Below are 16,833 nucleotides of genomic sequence, written 5' to 3'. Positions count from 1 at the left end.
CATGGGTCTCCTCTGCTCAAGAGAAGGGATGGTGGGCTGATTGAGCAGTGAGCCAACGGTAACCAGAAAAGAAATTTAGGATGCTTGGGCTGTCTCTTACACATAGGCTACGTCTACACTGGCCCCTTTTCCGGAAGGGGCATGTAAATTTCAGCAGTCGTCGTAGGGAAATCCGCGGGGGATTTAAATATCCCCCGCGGCATTTAAATAAAAATGTCCGCCGCTTTTTTCCGGCTTTTAAAAAAGCCGGAAAAGAGCGTCTAGACTGGCCCCGATCCTCCGGAAAAAGTGCCCTTTTCCGGAGGCTCTTATTCTTACTTTGAAGTAAGGGCACTTTTTCCGGAGGATCGGGGCCAGTCTAGACGCTCTTTTCCGGCTTTTTTAAAAGCCGGAAAAAAGCGGCGGACATTTTTATTTAAATGCCGCGGGGGATATTTAAATCCCCTGCGGATTTCCCTACGACGACTGCTGAAATTTACATGCCCCTTCCGGAAAAGGGGCCAGTGTAGACGTAGCCCTCATGAAACACAATGCAGAGGGAGCACAACACTCAGTCTGGGCCCAGTGCAAACAGCTGAAATGACTGTAAAAGCACATGACTGGAGTCAAGGGTTTTTAAGTTGCATCCCTGTTTCTACCACTGATCACGGGTCTCTTGGAGAAATCAAACCTCTCTGTGCCTCACTGCTCTCATCTCTGAAATGAGATGTTAGCTCATTTCACAGAGCTGTTAGGAAGCTTAGTCAGTCAGCTGTAAAATGCTTTGAGAGCCTCAGGTTAAAGGTACTACAGAGGCAAAAAGCATTATTTTTAAAACAGAAGGGCGGAGCAATTATCCAATTCGGCTCATCAACCCGATTTTGCCAGTGAAAGCGAGTGCTAAGCATGAATTAATTTATCTTAAACTAGTGCCATCCTTTTGCTCTCAACTCCAAGTGCTTGGCTATACATTTGGGAAAAAAACAAGCAAAAACTATAAACCTTTCATTGCATCTGCCCATGGGTAAGCAGCAACAGGTCAGGGAAGATGTGTAGTAAAATGTCAGCATTTTGATATGAGAATGTGATTCTTAAGACGGATTCCAACCATCTCTCTTTCTAGACAATAATTACCTGCAACCAATAGGATCAGTATTTTTTTTAAAAGAAAACTTTTAGTTGCTATCAAGAAGGAAGGGCTAAATTCAAAGTTCATAACATTTAAAGGAGGGAAACAAAAAGTGAAATTCTGGACCTGCCAAAGTCTTTGGCAAAACTCTCATTGACATCAATGGAACCAGGATTTCACCTTAAACCTTCTAAATAATTTGGTGATTGGTGCTTTATAAGAACCTGGGACAGATTCTTGGCATCACTGTTTTCCAGACCATATAATATAAACACACAAAGGAGAGAGACTGAGTTGGGGGGGACAAGTTACGAAAGCATTAGATGCAACAAAACTACTTTTTTAAGTAACTATCACTTATGTATTTTTTAAATTGAAACATTCAATTTTATCATAATACAAAAGCAAAATGTCTGTACCACTATAGCATTAAATACTCTTCTTTTTTTTAAGAACTCAACTTTCAAAATAAAATGACAGCATTACAAAATACTGTAGGAATTTATTTTCTCTGAATTATACATTAGGATATGTGACATCCTGGAGTATTTAAACTTTTTTGATGCTGTGAAGCAGTTAGAGATTTTTAGCAACTAACCATTAAACAGAGGAAAACAATAGTGTTTACATTTTACTATATAATGCTCAGGTTAATTTAAGAATGAATCAAGCTGGCGGTATATTTAAAAACAATCTCATTCCATAGCCTGAAATTAATTATTCTAACCAACAGGGTAATTCAATCATAAAAACTTGAGTTTATTATTAGTGAAGCAGCTAAAGAACTGCATAGTCCATCCAATGGGTTGATACATTGTTTTCTATACTCAGTTATGAAATGCAGTGTTGCAGTTTTACAAGGTACATATTTTCAATTAGCAAGAGAATTACAGAACATAAACATGGAGTGAATATTTGTATTTAATGGAATTTAAACCAGTAAGTCAACAGAAAGAGAGATCACCTGTGGCTATAAAACTTGGTGAAAAAGATTAAATTTTGAATGAATGTGATAATATATAAATTTTAGAGCTATACAGGAGATAAATATGTATACTTCATATTGCATGATGTTCATTGCATATCCATATCAAAAACAAAATGTCAAATTAAGTGATGGCTTAAAATTTGTATAATGATTAAAGCATTTAATATTTTTGCTTAATTTGATATTGACTGAGTTAATACTTTTATTGTTTAAAACATTGTGTACATTAAAAAAACTTCCACACTCAAATTAAAAAAAGAAAAAAAGTACAATTACTCTACTGTGGTTGATTTAAGTTAAAGCAACTCAATTTGGCTAAGCTAAGGCTTTGGAAGAAAAACACATGAACAATGAATATGCTTCAACTGTTTTGTTTAGTACCTTAGGATCTCCCTTAAAGAACTTTCAACTGCAATTAGACTATAATATCTCCCTGCTTTATTGTGTGGCTGTGGTTACTAAAACATCTGAACACGTTTAAAAATCTGGAAAGTCCATAGCCATTCTACACACTTTCATTTATTGTCTCGACAATTAAAGTACAAATAATTCAAACACAACAAGGTTATTAAAAAAACATTTACAATACTTTCCCTCAGAAATGATCTAAACTAGCAAGGTTAACATGAAGTCATTCATTATAACTAAAGTATACAACTGCCTGGTCTTAAGAAATTTTTTTTCAAATTATTATTCAGCTAGTAAAACACATTGTCGAGAAAAGATTCTGACATGCCTTCCCCACTAATGCTTAGCAAATGCATCAAAACTTTCCCAGCAAACTGCGCTCATTCATAGCAGATGATGTATTAAGGTTTCCCTGAACATCGAATGAGTGTTCTTTTTTAAAATATTAGTTAAAAGTAAAAGAAAAACTGATAAAATTATGATGCAGCCTTTGCTTTAGTTTTATCCATCTACGACAAAAGTTTGCCTTTTCAGTGTGGAAAAAAACAATACTTAATCAACGTGCAGTTAGTGGGTACAGCATGGAAAAAATGCACAAAATAAGCACAAGTTATAAATAACCATAACGTTTTATTACCATTAAGACTAAACTTGTATTGAAAAGATTTTATATAACAAGACAAGAAAAGCAATAGCAAATTTAACTATCAACTAGATTATGCATAGCGAGTAACTGTTTCTAGTACTCAGGGAAGAGCATGACCCTTTTTTGTTTTAAATATATAACCGTACAAAGCACAAACATACTAAAATGATCAGTGCACTGGACATGGGAGAGCACCCCCTCAGTCATTTTGTTCCCTTAGCTCTGTTTTCCCCAATCTGAATTACATTAAAATAAAGACCCAGTTGTTTTCTTTTCTACTGTGCAGTAAGAAAAAATATTCACAACAAACATGACAATATATCAAACAATATTTCTACACGTTACCTTGATACCTCTGTCACTTAAGTATCATAAGAAAACAGTTTAAGACATATACAAACAAAACTAGCAAAGTGTTACAACTTATAATAAATTAACCAAAAGAAAAATAACTTTATATATATATATTTATATTATATATACACATACACACACAACAAAATGACACAATAATATGCTTCTTCCCATAGTTTAAGTAAACAAATAAGTAGACTAGCCAAACTAGCTATATTTGATTTTGGCCATATGCATCACATCGGCAATTAAATAAATAAGTGTTTCAAGCAACATAAACAGTGTTCCAAATGTGCCAACACAGCCCAATTATATCAGCATGGGCTATAAAGTGAATTTGAAAAGTCTTAACAAATTTAAAGCAAATTATTTTTTCTAAACACATTACATTTAACTATGATACTAAGATATGTAAATAATTCTGTAGCACCTACTGCTCAAACCAAGGAAGTTTTTGATCAAAACAATTATTTTTTTTAAACTTTTGTTCTGCTGATATCCCATACTGATGACTTAAAGAAAAACTGTCTTGCAACTCATCTCCTTGCTTTTGGGTTTTGACTGTGGGTAACTGTGTGCCTGGGAAGAACACTCTCCCGTACTGTATTTAATATTTTTATTACATGCTATGAAAAGATACGAAGATCATCTGTTTGTAGCCCATCCTTCAAAAAACAATCTACTAATCCAGTTTAAAACACACGTCTTGATCTCTAAAAAGTTACCAGTGCAGTATGAACATGACAAAGTTGTCAATTTCCCCTAAATTAGCCAGTCAAAATATTTTTTCTCAAATCCAGATTCTCTTGTAAAAATTCTTTATATTTTATAAAAATAGATTTTTCTTGAAACCCATTTTCAGCAAAGAGACCACCTCTTTGGCAACATTGTTAATGTTATTTAAATTGTTCTGTCATCAGGTATCCCCCTTTTACCCCATTCCCTAACAGAAGACTGTTTAGTTCACATGATATAAAAGAAAAAAGGAAAAATAAAAAAGGTTGCAAAAGTATGTGTTTTTTGTTGTTTTTTGCAATTTTTATTGTTCCTCTTTAATTTATATGGGGGGGCTTACCAATCTGATTGGATCAACATTTGAAAAAAAAAAGAATTTTTTTCCTTTCTTTTAATCCCATTAGTTTGTAAAAATTGTTATTGTTTTTTATTTTTTTCAAATGAGCGAATGGTCATCTTAAAAAGAGCCACCTTCAAGGAAGGTAGTAAAACTAGCTGGCCGGGTAAAAATCCCTGCACATTGTTATCTATGTATATTATATTCAACAACGACAGCTATGAAAGAACATTCAATGCATCAAAGGTTTTTTTTGTTTTTGTTTTTTTTCTAAGCATTATAAAATCCTTTCCTGTTCATCACAGGATATCCAATGTTTTAATACTTAGGCAACACTGGCTTATAAAGTCCATGGTTGAATATAAGCCTTGCAGAGTTTTTATTTGTTCGTATATATATTTATATATATATATATTTTAGTAAGTAAGGATATGAAATTCAGGATTTGTGGGTTTTGTTGGTTTTAAAGGAAACTTGCAATACTCGGTCTCCTAAACGGTATCCATTAAGGCTGGCAATTGCCATGGCAGCTTCATCATAGTTGGTCATGGTGACAAAGCCAAATCCCTTGCACTTGTTGGTGTTGAAATCGCGGATCACCTTGACGTTATTAACTGCTCCGAAGGGGCCAAAGAGCTGCCACAGCACGCTTTCATCTGAGTCGGGAGACAAATTGTAGACAAAGATGCACCATCCAGTCCCAGTGTGGCCAGGAATATTCATTCCCACAAGGCTTGTCATCCCATCAATTGTGATCGGGGAAAACCTACCAAATAAAAAGAGGGGGCTATTCTAGACACAGCACTTAGCACAAATTACATGGTACTGAGACTTAAAATAAAGCTCATTCAGGTTTCACGATCCAGTCCTTGGGATGTGAACTATAGGTCCACCTTTGCTCTCAGTCACACAAGTGCCACTAACGCCTACTGAAATGAATGTAACAGACAAAAACCGGGCACGATGACATTTCCCTTCCAGATTAAGTTCTGGTTTGCTGTGTCTGAGATCAAATAAAGGAAATTCTCAAGGAATATCTTACACTGGCCAAATCTAGAAAGTATGAGAGCACTTTCTAGATGGAAAACAGGCAGTTTTGTCTGTTTCTAGTATACAGACTTTTATTCAAATATATTTTAAAAATTTCATTGTTGGTAACATTATCTTGAAAATGTACACATCAAGGAGCACATGCTTAGTAATTATAAAGCAGGAAATTCAGTGCACGTTAGGTCATATCCCTTTAATAGTTGATAAAATGCCATTTTTGAGGCTATTATTTTCAGTGGGTTATATTTAAAAGTTACTGTTACATGTCAGAAAAATCTTGCTAAAAATCATTTCCACAGTGAATTTTAAAGCAGCCATCTTTAATGAATTTTAATTTCTATGATAAATAATTCTTACCTTTGCTTTGCAATGTAGATGTGCAGACAGAAAGCTCTCAATTAGAAAACTTGTAATAATATCTGTAATATTTTTTTAGATGCATTTAGTGAATAGAATGTCATAACCTTACCTTACTGCTAACAGAACTGACCACTCTAGGAATTAGTGTGTGCTGATTGCTTATCTTCTATGTGGAATTACATTTAGAATCTTGTTTACTTTTTGATGTACATCCAGAATATTTCTGGATATTGCACCTAATCTGAGAAATATCACTCATTTTTCTATAGCCTGCAAACACTTATGCAAATCTGCACCTTCATTCACATACATAACAGCTTGGAGGGACTGAGCTCTCTGACTCACATGCAGGTTTGCAAAAGTGTTGAGAGTTGCAGCAACTCTGCTCTTATTGAAGTAATTGCAAACAACTCCCATTCAATCCCACTTTTGAGAAATCCCACCCATATCTGAATTTCTTTTACCTCCACTTGTGTATCCTTAAAATAATTATTATAATGGTGCAGCATAGTTTTGCTAGCTTAAACTTTGTGGGAATAACTGATTTTTCGGTTTGCTAGCAGTTAAATGTTAAAATATTATTTTGAGCTGAACTAAATCTACAGTTAGAACCAAAATACGTTTTCATGTTTTTTCATTATAAAATTTCAAAATGAAAAGTTGTTTTGAATCAAAAAATTGAAATGTCTTGCTGAAAATGATCTAAATTAATCATTTGTATTTTGATCATTAGGGAATCTTTTAAAACCTTTTTTTTATGCTGAAGCAATTCAGCAAAATCTATCTCTCCCTTCTAATGTTTCTGTCAATACACACCTACCGTTTCCAGTGAAAAAAGTTTGTCTGAAAATTTCACCCAGCACTTGATTTTTGCACCGCATGAGAATCTGGCCCTTTAGACTTGTCTCTTATAACAAATACATTTTAAAAAATTGAGGGTACAGCTCAATTCTGAATGAATTCCTTTCAGCCAGCAGAAAAAGCTTCTTTGAGTACAACAGAGAAAATAGGGTCTTGAAGTCTGCAAACTTTAACAGCCTACATAAAGGCCAGCAAATACTCTTTATGCTGTTATACTTTATTTGTAGATCACATTTGTGGAAGAATGTTGGACTGTGTACTTCCATACAAACGATTTTAATAGACTGACTGTATGATGTACACAGAGTTGTACAGAATACAGTATGGATCTAAAGTTGCCGAATGTTTATGCTATATTGTACTACATGAGAAATACAATTATATAATTAAAGGCTTGAGATGGGCACTCACTAAGGCTATGTCTACACTGTAGGCTTTTGCCGGCAGAGAGTATGCTAATGAAACGCTTATTAGCATTTGACGCGCTGTCATTTGCATATTTTCTGCCAATGCTTTTTGCGTAAGATCCTTATACCTCTTCAAAAAAGGAGGTATAAGGATCTTGCACAAAAGGGTTTTTTGGGCAAAACGGACCCATTTGCAGTGCTTGTTTTTGCGCAAAAAGCTTCAGCAGAGATATGCAAATGACAGCACAACAAATGCTAATGAGCATTTCATTAGCATACTATCTGCCGGCAAAAGTCTGCAGTGTAGACATAGCCTAAGAGTCAAAGTTTCATATTCAATCTTAACATTATCATTTTTTACAAATGTCTGAGAACTCAATTGTACAAATCTAACCTACCTTAATATTGTTTTTAACTACATTTCCTATAGTTATTTTTAAATTGAAATACAGGTATTTCGGTAGACATCACCAAAATTCCTTTTCCTTGGACTTTCAAAGGTCCACAGAAGAGCGCCTCTCTCATCCAAACTTCAAGGATTGGGCAGCTTTTACATCTGCACATGAAATCTCAACTATAGCAACTGCTTTATCATTCAGTCACCATAATGCTGGCGGTAGTGGCATAAAAGTTTACTGACATGAGTTTGGGGTGGCATATTCTTTACTAGTAACAAAGCTATGAATGATAGAAGTCAATGCCTATGAAGCTTGCATTCCATGCCAAATGACATGTTGGCTGTGTCTACACTGCACCCCTTTTCCAGAAAAGGGATGCAGATGAGGCAAGTCGGAATTGCAAATGTAGCGGAGATTTAAATTTTCCCCGCTGCATTTGCATGAACATGGCTGCCGCTTTTTTCCAGCTCGGGGCTTTGCCGGAAAAAAGCGCCAGTCTAGACAGGGATCTTTCGGAAAATAAAGCCTTTTCCGAAAGGTCCCTTATTCCTGATTTTAAGAGGACTAAGGGACCTTTTGGAAAAGGCTTTATTTTCTGAAACATCCCCGTCTAGACTGGCGCTTTTTTCCGGCAAAGCCCCGAGCCGGAAAAAAGCGGCAGCCATGTTCATGCAAATGCAGCGGGGAAAATTTAAATCCCCGCTGCATTTGCAATTCCGACTTGTCTCATCTGCATCCCTTTTCTGGAAAAGGGGTGCAGTGTAGACACAGCCATTCTGCATACGATATATATTATACAGCAAAATATGGGGATGTTTTAGAGAGTTTCAGAAGTTTTTGTTTGTTTTTAAACTGTCCAAATAACAGAATTTGGTGGCATGCAAGTACAATTCTCAGGGCTTGCAGGGAGAAGAAAAAAATTAACAAATGTAAAGAAACTTTCAGAAAAACGGAAAGAAAAGCTGTAGTGATGTTTAATGGCTGATGCCTCATGCTCTATCAGTGCTAGAAACAAAAGCCTTAGAACAGTGGCAAGGTACCTGGCTCTCTCATGATATGACCCTGCTTTTCTGAGGCACATGAAATCAGAACTTAAACCTTCAATAGTCTAGGACAGCACATAATTTGACTTAGACCACAGATCTGCATAATTCTGGGTAGGAAATTAAACACTTGGGAGAGAGAAAAAAATCTCTAATAGTTATTTATAAGTGACAGCTGTTTGAAGCTGCAAGAGTTTTGGAATCTTATTCCAGGACTGAAAGAAATGGATTAGTGGGCACAGAATGCAGGTGAGATAGTGAAAGGAACATGACAAATTGCAAAAACCATGCAGCAAATTTTGATTCATCATATGGTTATGCCATTAAAGTACTGTAAAGAAATTATGTGCTGATCATGGGCCACATAATTTGCTTGTTTGGGGTAGAGGTAAAATATCTAATTTGAAAGTTAATTTGGCTTACAAGTAATCTTATGGTGTACATACTTCCAATTATGTTGCACAATTGCCAATGCTGTAGCAGTTAAGATTTATACTACTGTTCACTTCTGAACAGTTTAAAGATATACTTACCATACCATGTATGTATGGGGTAAGCTTTATAAAACAGCACCCAGTTTTCATGAATGAGCAGGCTGACCATTTCTGTAGACTAAGGAGCTTGTTCAGCTCATAGGTCAGGACTATAAGAGCAAAGCTCTACATAATGTCAGGAATGAGGCTATGCCCCTACAGTTCTGCAAGGTTCACCTGTATTGATGTGTGTCGTTAACAGAAAAAAAACACTAACATAAAACATCAACTTCTTTTTTTCAGATAGAACACAGAACACACTCATTATGGAACTTGAATGTTTCCAAATCAATTGAGCTTTACTTCCAAACTGCACACACAAACCTCTATAAATTAAAACACACGCACACAAAGAAACAAACCACAAACATGAATAAATATTTGCAATAATTGTTAAAACCTGTAACAAAAGAAACTTAGGGCTGATTAAGGTGCATACAGTTACATTTTTGAAGTTTACTTTGTGGTAGGACATAGTTAGAGGAAAGGATGAAATTGATTATTATTTTCCTCTGACAAATTTCACACTACAGATCAGAGATTAGCAAAAACCCCAGTTTAACAGTTTTGATTCAGGAATATATGCCATTTAGCAGCATTACTAGCCTTAGGCTATTTGTAGCTGTTGCACCTAAACCATCTGAGAAGCCCACCTGTAAATAAAAGAAAAGGTGAAAAAAACCCACACACAGCTTTTGAGTGTGGCCTTAAAGTAACAAAACCAACTGAAGTCCAAACTTAAAAAAAGAATTTGACATGCTGGTGGAAGAAAAGAAGGAATTAAAAAAATAAAGTTAGTGATTTAAAAAATAAACTGTAGCACCAATCTGTGCCAACATGGACATCTGGCAATCTGTGGAATTCTAATTACCTCTTTACGCCATAGGCCATATTAAGCAAATTGTCCAGCCTGAAAAGAGAAGGAGGGTCTTTGGGTTAATGTTTCACAGATGGCAAGATCGCTCAATGGAACTATTATTAATAAAGTTCCATTTTCAAAGAAGAAATGTTCAACAAGTTTCCCACACATCTAAGGAGTTCAGCAAACAGGAACTCTCTTGAGTTTCAGACTCTGTCCACATTTCAGCCACAAAATGTAATGTCATTTTAACATGCTTTGAGATTTCAGAAAGGCGAACTCTCACTATATAGCATTATCTCAAGATTTGACTAGGTGTTAAAAATTCCCCTTTGATTTTTCATTCGTAGATTACGTTAGTGTGAAATCATAAGTACAATACTCCAACAGTTTAGCTTTCATTGCAATTATACTTGTGAATAAAGTGCTACAGTCCAAAATTAGAGGACTAGAAACACACTGGTTATAAACATCTCTTGCTTCCTGTTTTTGCACAGCTGTTTACACTTTTGTTTATTTAGAAAAAATATTTAGTAATAATGATTCCCAAAAGCTGCCAATGTAAATCAGCATTCAATGTGGGAGATTACATTTAATCTACTTTATATTTTAATATGCAATATGAAAAATCCTTTATCTGCATAAGGAGTGGTTATTATAACCTTACCAAAGATGTGATGTTTGAAATATATGCTTGGTTTTTATAAACCAGTCAAGTGTCTGATCTTTTCTGTGCTCTTCTTTAATTCATTTCATAATTTTAAAATTGCAAAATTCAACTAAAGAAATTTTAAAGCTAATATTTATCATAACCTAACCAGTAAGTCCATGCATTCTTATTTTTAGAAGGAAGACTTTCTACTGAAAATGCTAGTTTGCCTAAATATTATTATACAACATCAAAATAACAGAGAGAACCCAGTACTGCTAATACTGTGTTACTCATCATATACAAGCAGTACTTTCAAAATGTAAAGCATAAAACATCACATAGCATCTCAGCATTCATATCAAAGACTACACAAAGTCCTTTTATACCTTCAGCAGACATCTGAAGCTAATAATTTAACGAAACTACTGCTGAACAGAATAAACACTCAGCTGTTGCCAGCTACTAGCCCATTACATTCAACATTAGATTGCAAGTTGCATCAAACTGTAATAGTGTAGAAAAAGAAAGCTGCTAAAAAACAAAACAAAACAAAAAAACAACAGAAAAGCCACTTTCCATTTTAGTAGCAACATCAGCCTTTATTCCGTCATTTCTTTACCTGAGACCTCACGAGATCTGACTGTATAGTTGAGAGGTTTTAGTCACTATGGCATGACTACAACAGTGAACAGATTTTCCTGTTCATTTGTTTGGAAAGAATGTTTAATTTTACAGAGAAATTGCAATCCATTTACAATTCCAAAATACATTTTCAACAGAACCCTGTCCCAAGTCATCGTATCTGGTAGAGTTCCAGTTCTTTTGCGCACAGATAGTTACCTGAATCTCTGAGCCTGGTGGTGTAGTGGTCCAGGGTAGCGTCTGTTGGGAGACTGGTACAGCTGCGAAAGGAGTGCCTGGCTTGTCTTCTGGCTGGGGTTATTGGCAAACTTCACAGTAATTGGTTCTGTAGCACCACTAGGTTTCTGGCCATTAAGTCCCTTTATGGCTTCTTCTGCCTCTATTCTCTTATCGAAACGGATAAATCCCACACCTCGAGAGACACCTGGGAATAAAGAAAAGACCTTGTTAAATATTGTTTAAAAAAGTAACAATAGCTTTAGGAGTCTTTCACATATCTAAGGCAACAAAACAACATGTTCATTTTGATCTGAATTCAGAACATATTACTGCGTGATGTAAAAAAATTATTTTCCCCATCAAGGAAAAAAGCCCTGTTCTCTTAAGATCATTTACTGAACCTTTCCTCCTACGTTACATTGTGATAATTGTGGCAGATGACAGACATACAAGTAGTAAATTGCTTGATACATTCCCCTTAAACATGGATTGCCAGTAAAAATCCATGCATTTAAAAACACTCCACTGAATTTATTGCCCCTTAAAGTTGCATATATAAAGAACTATGTGTGTACAGTAATATATTTTTTATTTATATATAGATGATCACATTTTACATCCACAGTCATGCTTCTTAATGTACATCTGTACAGTCTGCTGCTTCATTATAGCTATTATGCTTTCAAAAGCATTTAAGTTTGCTATTTCTGAAAATACTTAACATTTAAAAAAAAGTTTTTTTAACCTGTGACTTGATCAACCAGAATTCGTGAGGTGATGATGCGCCCATATTGTGAAAATAACTGTTCTAGTTCTTTCTGGGTCATCGTTTTTGGAAGGCCGCTAACATACAAGTTTGCATCTCTGATTGATGCTGAACTTGGACGAGCGTATGACACCTAGGGAATTAAAAATAAAAGAATTAATATGCTTTCCATGAATGGATTTACCTCATATATTTAAATTAACAGATTATTTTTTGTCTTTATAATCCATTGCATTAATTTAAATAGCCCTGCACTTCAGATCTGAGCTGTTCTTTTAATAGCAACAAGGACTAAAAAATGTTAAGGAAACAAAAGGAAAGCTGGAAATAACTTGAAAAAATGTTATGATAAGGGCTCTAAGTAAAAGCACAAAATAGCTGCTGTACAGTGGTAGATTAACGCACAACTTCCCACGCACAGCTTTGTAAATTTACCCCATGGTGTGGGTGTATAGATGATTTACTGTATTCAACACATAATCTTTGAATATACCTAGCATTCTGAGGTTCTAGTGTGTTTTGTTTTAAGCATATGAAACAGACAGTGTTAGTTGCAGAGAGATCTTTTATGCTGTATCCTTTTGTATTTTCATTCTAAGCTGGCAATCTCTTCCCTCACTGAATTATAAAGTGCTGATGAAATTAGGCTAAATAAACATCTGCTTTGGGAATGGTAAATACAGTATATCCCCCATCTTCCAATCTGCCATTTTATTTTAAAAAGTACCTTGAAATGTAATCCTGAAACCAGATTGCTCAAAAATATTATGACCAAAAAAGCAAAAGGCCAGTTGATGCATTAAATGTTTGTGAAAAAAAAAAATATTACAGCAGATTTCTGTAAAGGGTTTAGAAACTTTTTTAAAACCTAAATGCAAACAGAACCCAAACAGAATTTCAAATGGATTTTCATATGCCCCACATTCCTAAGCAAAGCTTAAGTTATTTTATTCAGAGGTTGTTGGTTTTTTTTAAAAGAAAAAACACCCTCTTTAAAACATAATCTACACCTTACATTAATACAAGCACTCTCTTGCCTGGCTAATATGAAACAGAAATCATGAGAAGATTTACTTTACACAGCACATTTGAAATACTGTTTGCTCTAAACCGAATAACTTTCTGAACCATTTGAATTTCATTTAATGAAATGTATTTAAATCTACACCTCTATAAAGTCCTACTGTCTATATATTCAGTACAAGCAGGTAGGCAGGAGAAGGGAGGTCCAGTCACGAATATAATGTACTTAAGTAAGCCCTGTCTCCCTTAGCCCAACACAAATGATAGATGTCTTTATGAGCTCCACACCTAAAAATAGATGTTGACTCAACACAGAAAAGTATGTGAATGACTAATATTTGCTTCCACAGCCTTTTGCATATAACAGGAGTCAAACTCTCTACTGATTTTACATAAGGTTTTTGATTACTTTTTAAATAACTGAAATGTTTGTACATATTTAAAAAAAAAAAAACCTCCAAGGTAAACAATAAGACTAAAGGGAAGTGGATGAAACAAAAGGAAAGTGCTGGAGAAGAGTGTAGCTAAAACATATGCATCCAAGAGGGCCGGTACCCACAATGATATACCAAGGCACTGGCACAAGAAACTAGTGTGACAGTTTTCAAATATCAAATGGATGAGTGTCAAAGCAGTAAAGAACATGATGGGTGGGATTTCAGTAAGTGCCTTGAGGACTTCAGAGCCTGAGTCCCAAAGACTTTCAATGGGTGAAGACCTCCTTAGACACTTAGGCTATGTCTACACTGGCAGGTTGTTGTGCCAGAAGTATGCAAATAAGGCTAAGTGTGGAATATCACCGAGCCTCATTTGCATACCTAATGAGCCGCCATTTTTGCGGAAGAGGCTCTTGTGCCAGAAGGAGCTGTCTACACTGCCCCTTCTTGTGCAAGAAAAACCCTCTTGTGCAATGCCATTATTCCTGAAAATAATCAGTGTAGCGGCATTGCACAAGAGGGGTTTTCTTGTGCAAGAAGGGGCAGTGTAGACAGCTCCTTCTAGCGCAAGAGCCTCTTCCGCAAAAATGGCGGCTCATTAGGTATGCAAATGAGACTTGGCAATATTCCACACTTAGCCCCATTTGCATACTTCTGGCGCAAGATCGTGCTAGTGTAGACATAGCCTTACAGTCCTTGCAAAATCCCAACCTCAGATATGCAATGTGGTACTGAGAGCACAGTCCATACATCTCAGCACTCCTTCATGTAATTCCTACTGCTGCCTGGCAATTTGGCAGAGAGGACCTAGGATTTCATAGGTTGGCCTTTCATCTGTGGTGAACACAGTTAAAAAAAAATCTGGACTCAGCTTGTACATGAGTTTGGTGGTTTCTTATTCCCACTCGATGAATAATCACAAAATTGCCACACAGTTGGGAGGAAGTTGTGGGATGACTGGCAGGCACTGTTCATGATGAACTCTGGATGAGAACAGCAGGGGTGCCACATGCTAACTCTGGAGTGCACTGGCACACACACCTGGGAGATTTCACAGAACTTAATCACACGATGCCAGGCTCCAGATGGTATGGTTAACCTCCCAGTTTTCAAGAGAAATAAACTACATCTTGGGGGAAAATCCTGGCTCCACTGAAGTCAACAGGAGTTTTGCCACTGACTTCAATGGAGCCAAGATTTCACAGTGAATGTTCAGAAAGAATCGACCACCGCCACAAAATAATCCTCTATAAACATCTTACCTTAATAAGGGGACTGTCTAGGTTCCAGGGATGGGGAAATTTTTTTGAGTCGGGGGCCACAGAAAAAAATCAATCGGGGGCCGCATACAAGTGAGAAGCAAAGAACCCCCTCCTCCAAACCCCTCATCCCCCTTGCACATTTTGTATGCTCAAGCCCCACAGTGGGGCAGAGAGTGCTAGGCTCCCGAATACTGGGGGAGGGGGTGCTGAGCCTCCATGGATGGAGGGGGCCGCATTTAGCCCCTGGGCCTGAAGTTCCCTCACCCCATTACACTTCTACAATTCAACCTACTTTACAAAAGAACATTTTAAAGCTGCCCTTCTGAGCTTGGAGAAAAAAATCTATCTGCTCTAAAAACTGAGAATTGCAAGACACACAAAAATCTTGGGCAAACTGCCAACCACAAATCCAGGTCCTGGGTTTCTTCACATTAGCACATTCATCAACCCCGTGCCCTGTTTTGTTCCGAGCAGAAAAGGTATACAAAAAGAAAAATGCCACTTTCTGGGGCACGAAAAGACTGAGATTCTTGCATATTTTAATTCGCTGCTCTGTTCCTGTGAGCCATGCAGACAGGCAAAGTGGGTGGGGAGAGATTGTGCAAAGTTCACTCTCTCACACAAACATCCACCCACATCACATGTAAACCACATCATTAGCTCAGATCCAATTTTAGTTCCACCTGCCTTAAAATATTCAGGTTGCAGGGGGGTGCTGGGCAAGGAGCTGTCAAAGGTTAGTCAGCTATCCTCAATCTCCAAAGCAGAGGGTTCTGAGTGTGGGATAGACACAAGCCTAGTGAAGGTGATTTCTTCTTTTCAGTCTTTCCAAGTTCCCTCCTAGATCAATCAAGTACAAATCCGTTGGTTAGACAGATGTGCTCCTACAGGATTTTAAAAGGGATTACAGGGGGAAAAAACCCAACATTTCACCATGCTGTAAAGGGGTTAGAACAGTTATTATGAAGTTGTGCCAAAGCAGGCTCACGTTTTGTTACTGAAAACTGCAGAGCATTCAGCAAATATGTTGCATGAATTCTTTATATTTACACTTATCTCTCATTAGGAACCTTAGTTTGCTTTTACCAGCATGAGGTATCTAAAACACTAGATTAAAAAAAAAAAAAAAAATCCTTACTACCGCAAGTTCTTATGATTAAGCATAGCATCTGCTAAGAGAAAGGTTGGTCCAGACACTTTACAGCTTGGTAGCAGAGGGCGGTTCCACTCAATCTGATCATTTTCAAGCTGTTAGGTCAAACTGCCAAAAGGAAACAATGTGATATTGTTGGGTTTGTTCTACAGCTCACCAGTTTCCAATGTTAATTTTGCATACATATATACACAAAATAATTATGCAGAAAATATCTTTGCTAGACTACTCCCAATCCTACAAATAAAACAAAACTTGTTTAAAGGACTGTCTCTTTATTAGACAACCTTCCTTTCTTAAGAATTATGGGACATACGCTGGCTCCGTCACCTTTGTGTGCTCAGTGCTTGTGACTACATGCTTGTCAAATGACACCATTGTACTCGCTGTGGGATCCATATACTTCTCTACTCAAGACACTCAGGAACAGAATGATTTGCTGCAGTCTCTCTGTGGAAAGTCTGCAGTACAAACAACAGCCTCAGAGTCATATATGTCCCAGAATTTCATGTCCTCCATGAATGGAATTAGTATTTTCAGTCCATTGGCACACAAAAAATTTCAGAGGAATTATTCTTCCTGTAGATATCCT

At 36.5% G+C, this 16,833-nt stretch overlaps 1 protein-coding gene across 5 annotated transcripts in view; it reads right to left on the bottom strand.

The window, feature by feature from the left end:
* Window positions 1-1,590: 1,590 nt before the first annotated feature.
* ELAVL4 (ELAV like RNA binding protein 4) overlaps window positions 1,591-16,833 on the bottom strand; it is a 120,089-nt gene continuing 104,846 nt past the window's right edge. For 4 of the 5 annotated variants that reach the window (XM_075935951.2, XM_006126430.5, XM_014575180.4 and 1 more), the window contains exons 4-7: window positions 12,346-12,499; window positions 11,580-11,805; window positions 10,100-10,138; window positions 1,591-5,342 (exon numbers count right to left, since the gene is read on the bottom strand). In XM_075935951.2, the coding sequence (XP_075792066.1) occupies window positions 5,015-5,342; window positions 10,100-10,138; window positions 11,580-11,805; window positions 12,346-12,499 (747 nt within the window). In that variant the 3' untranslated portion in view covers window positions 1,591-5,014. The remainder of the gene's footprint in view (window positions 5,343-10,099; window positions 10,139-11,579; window positions 11,806-12,345; window positions 12,500-16,833) is intronic. The other variant, XM_006126431.5, reaches the window with a different exon arrangement.

Source organism: Pelodiscus sinensis, chromosome 9 (assembly GCF_052426305.1).
Source record: "Pelodiscus sinensis isolate ZL-2025 chromosome 9, ASM5242630v1, whole genome shotgun sequence".
In the NCBI taxonomy this organism is placed as follows: domain Eukaryota; kingdom Metazoa; phylum Chordata; order Testudines; family Trionychidae; genus Pelodiscus; species Pelodiscus sinensis.
Note: the sequence above shows the minus strand (reverse complement) of the source record. Positions and strands in the feature narration are given on the sequence as shown.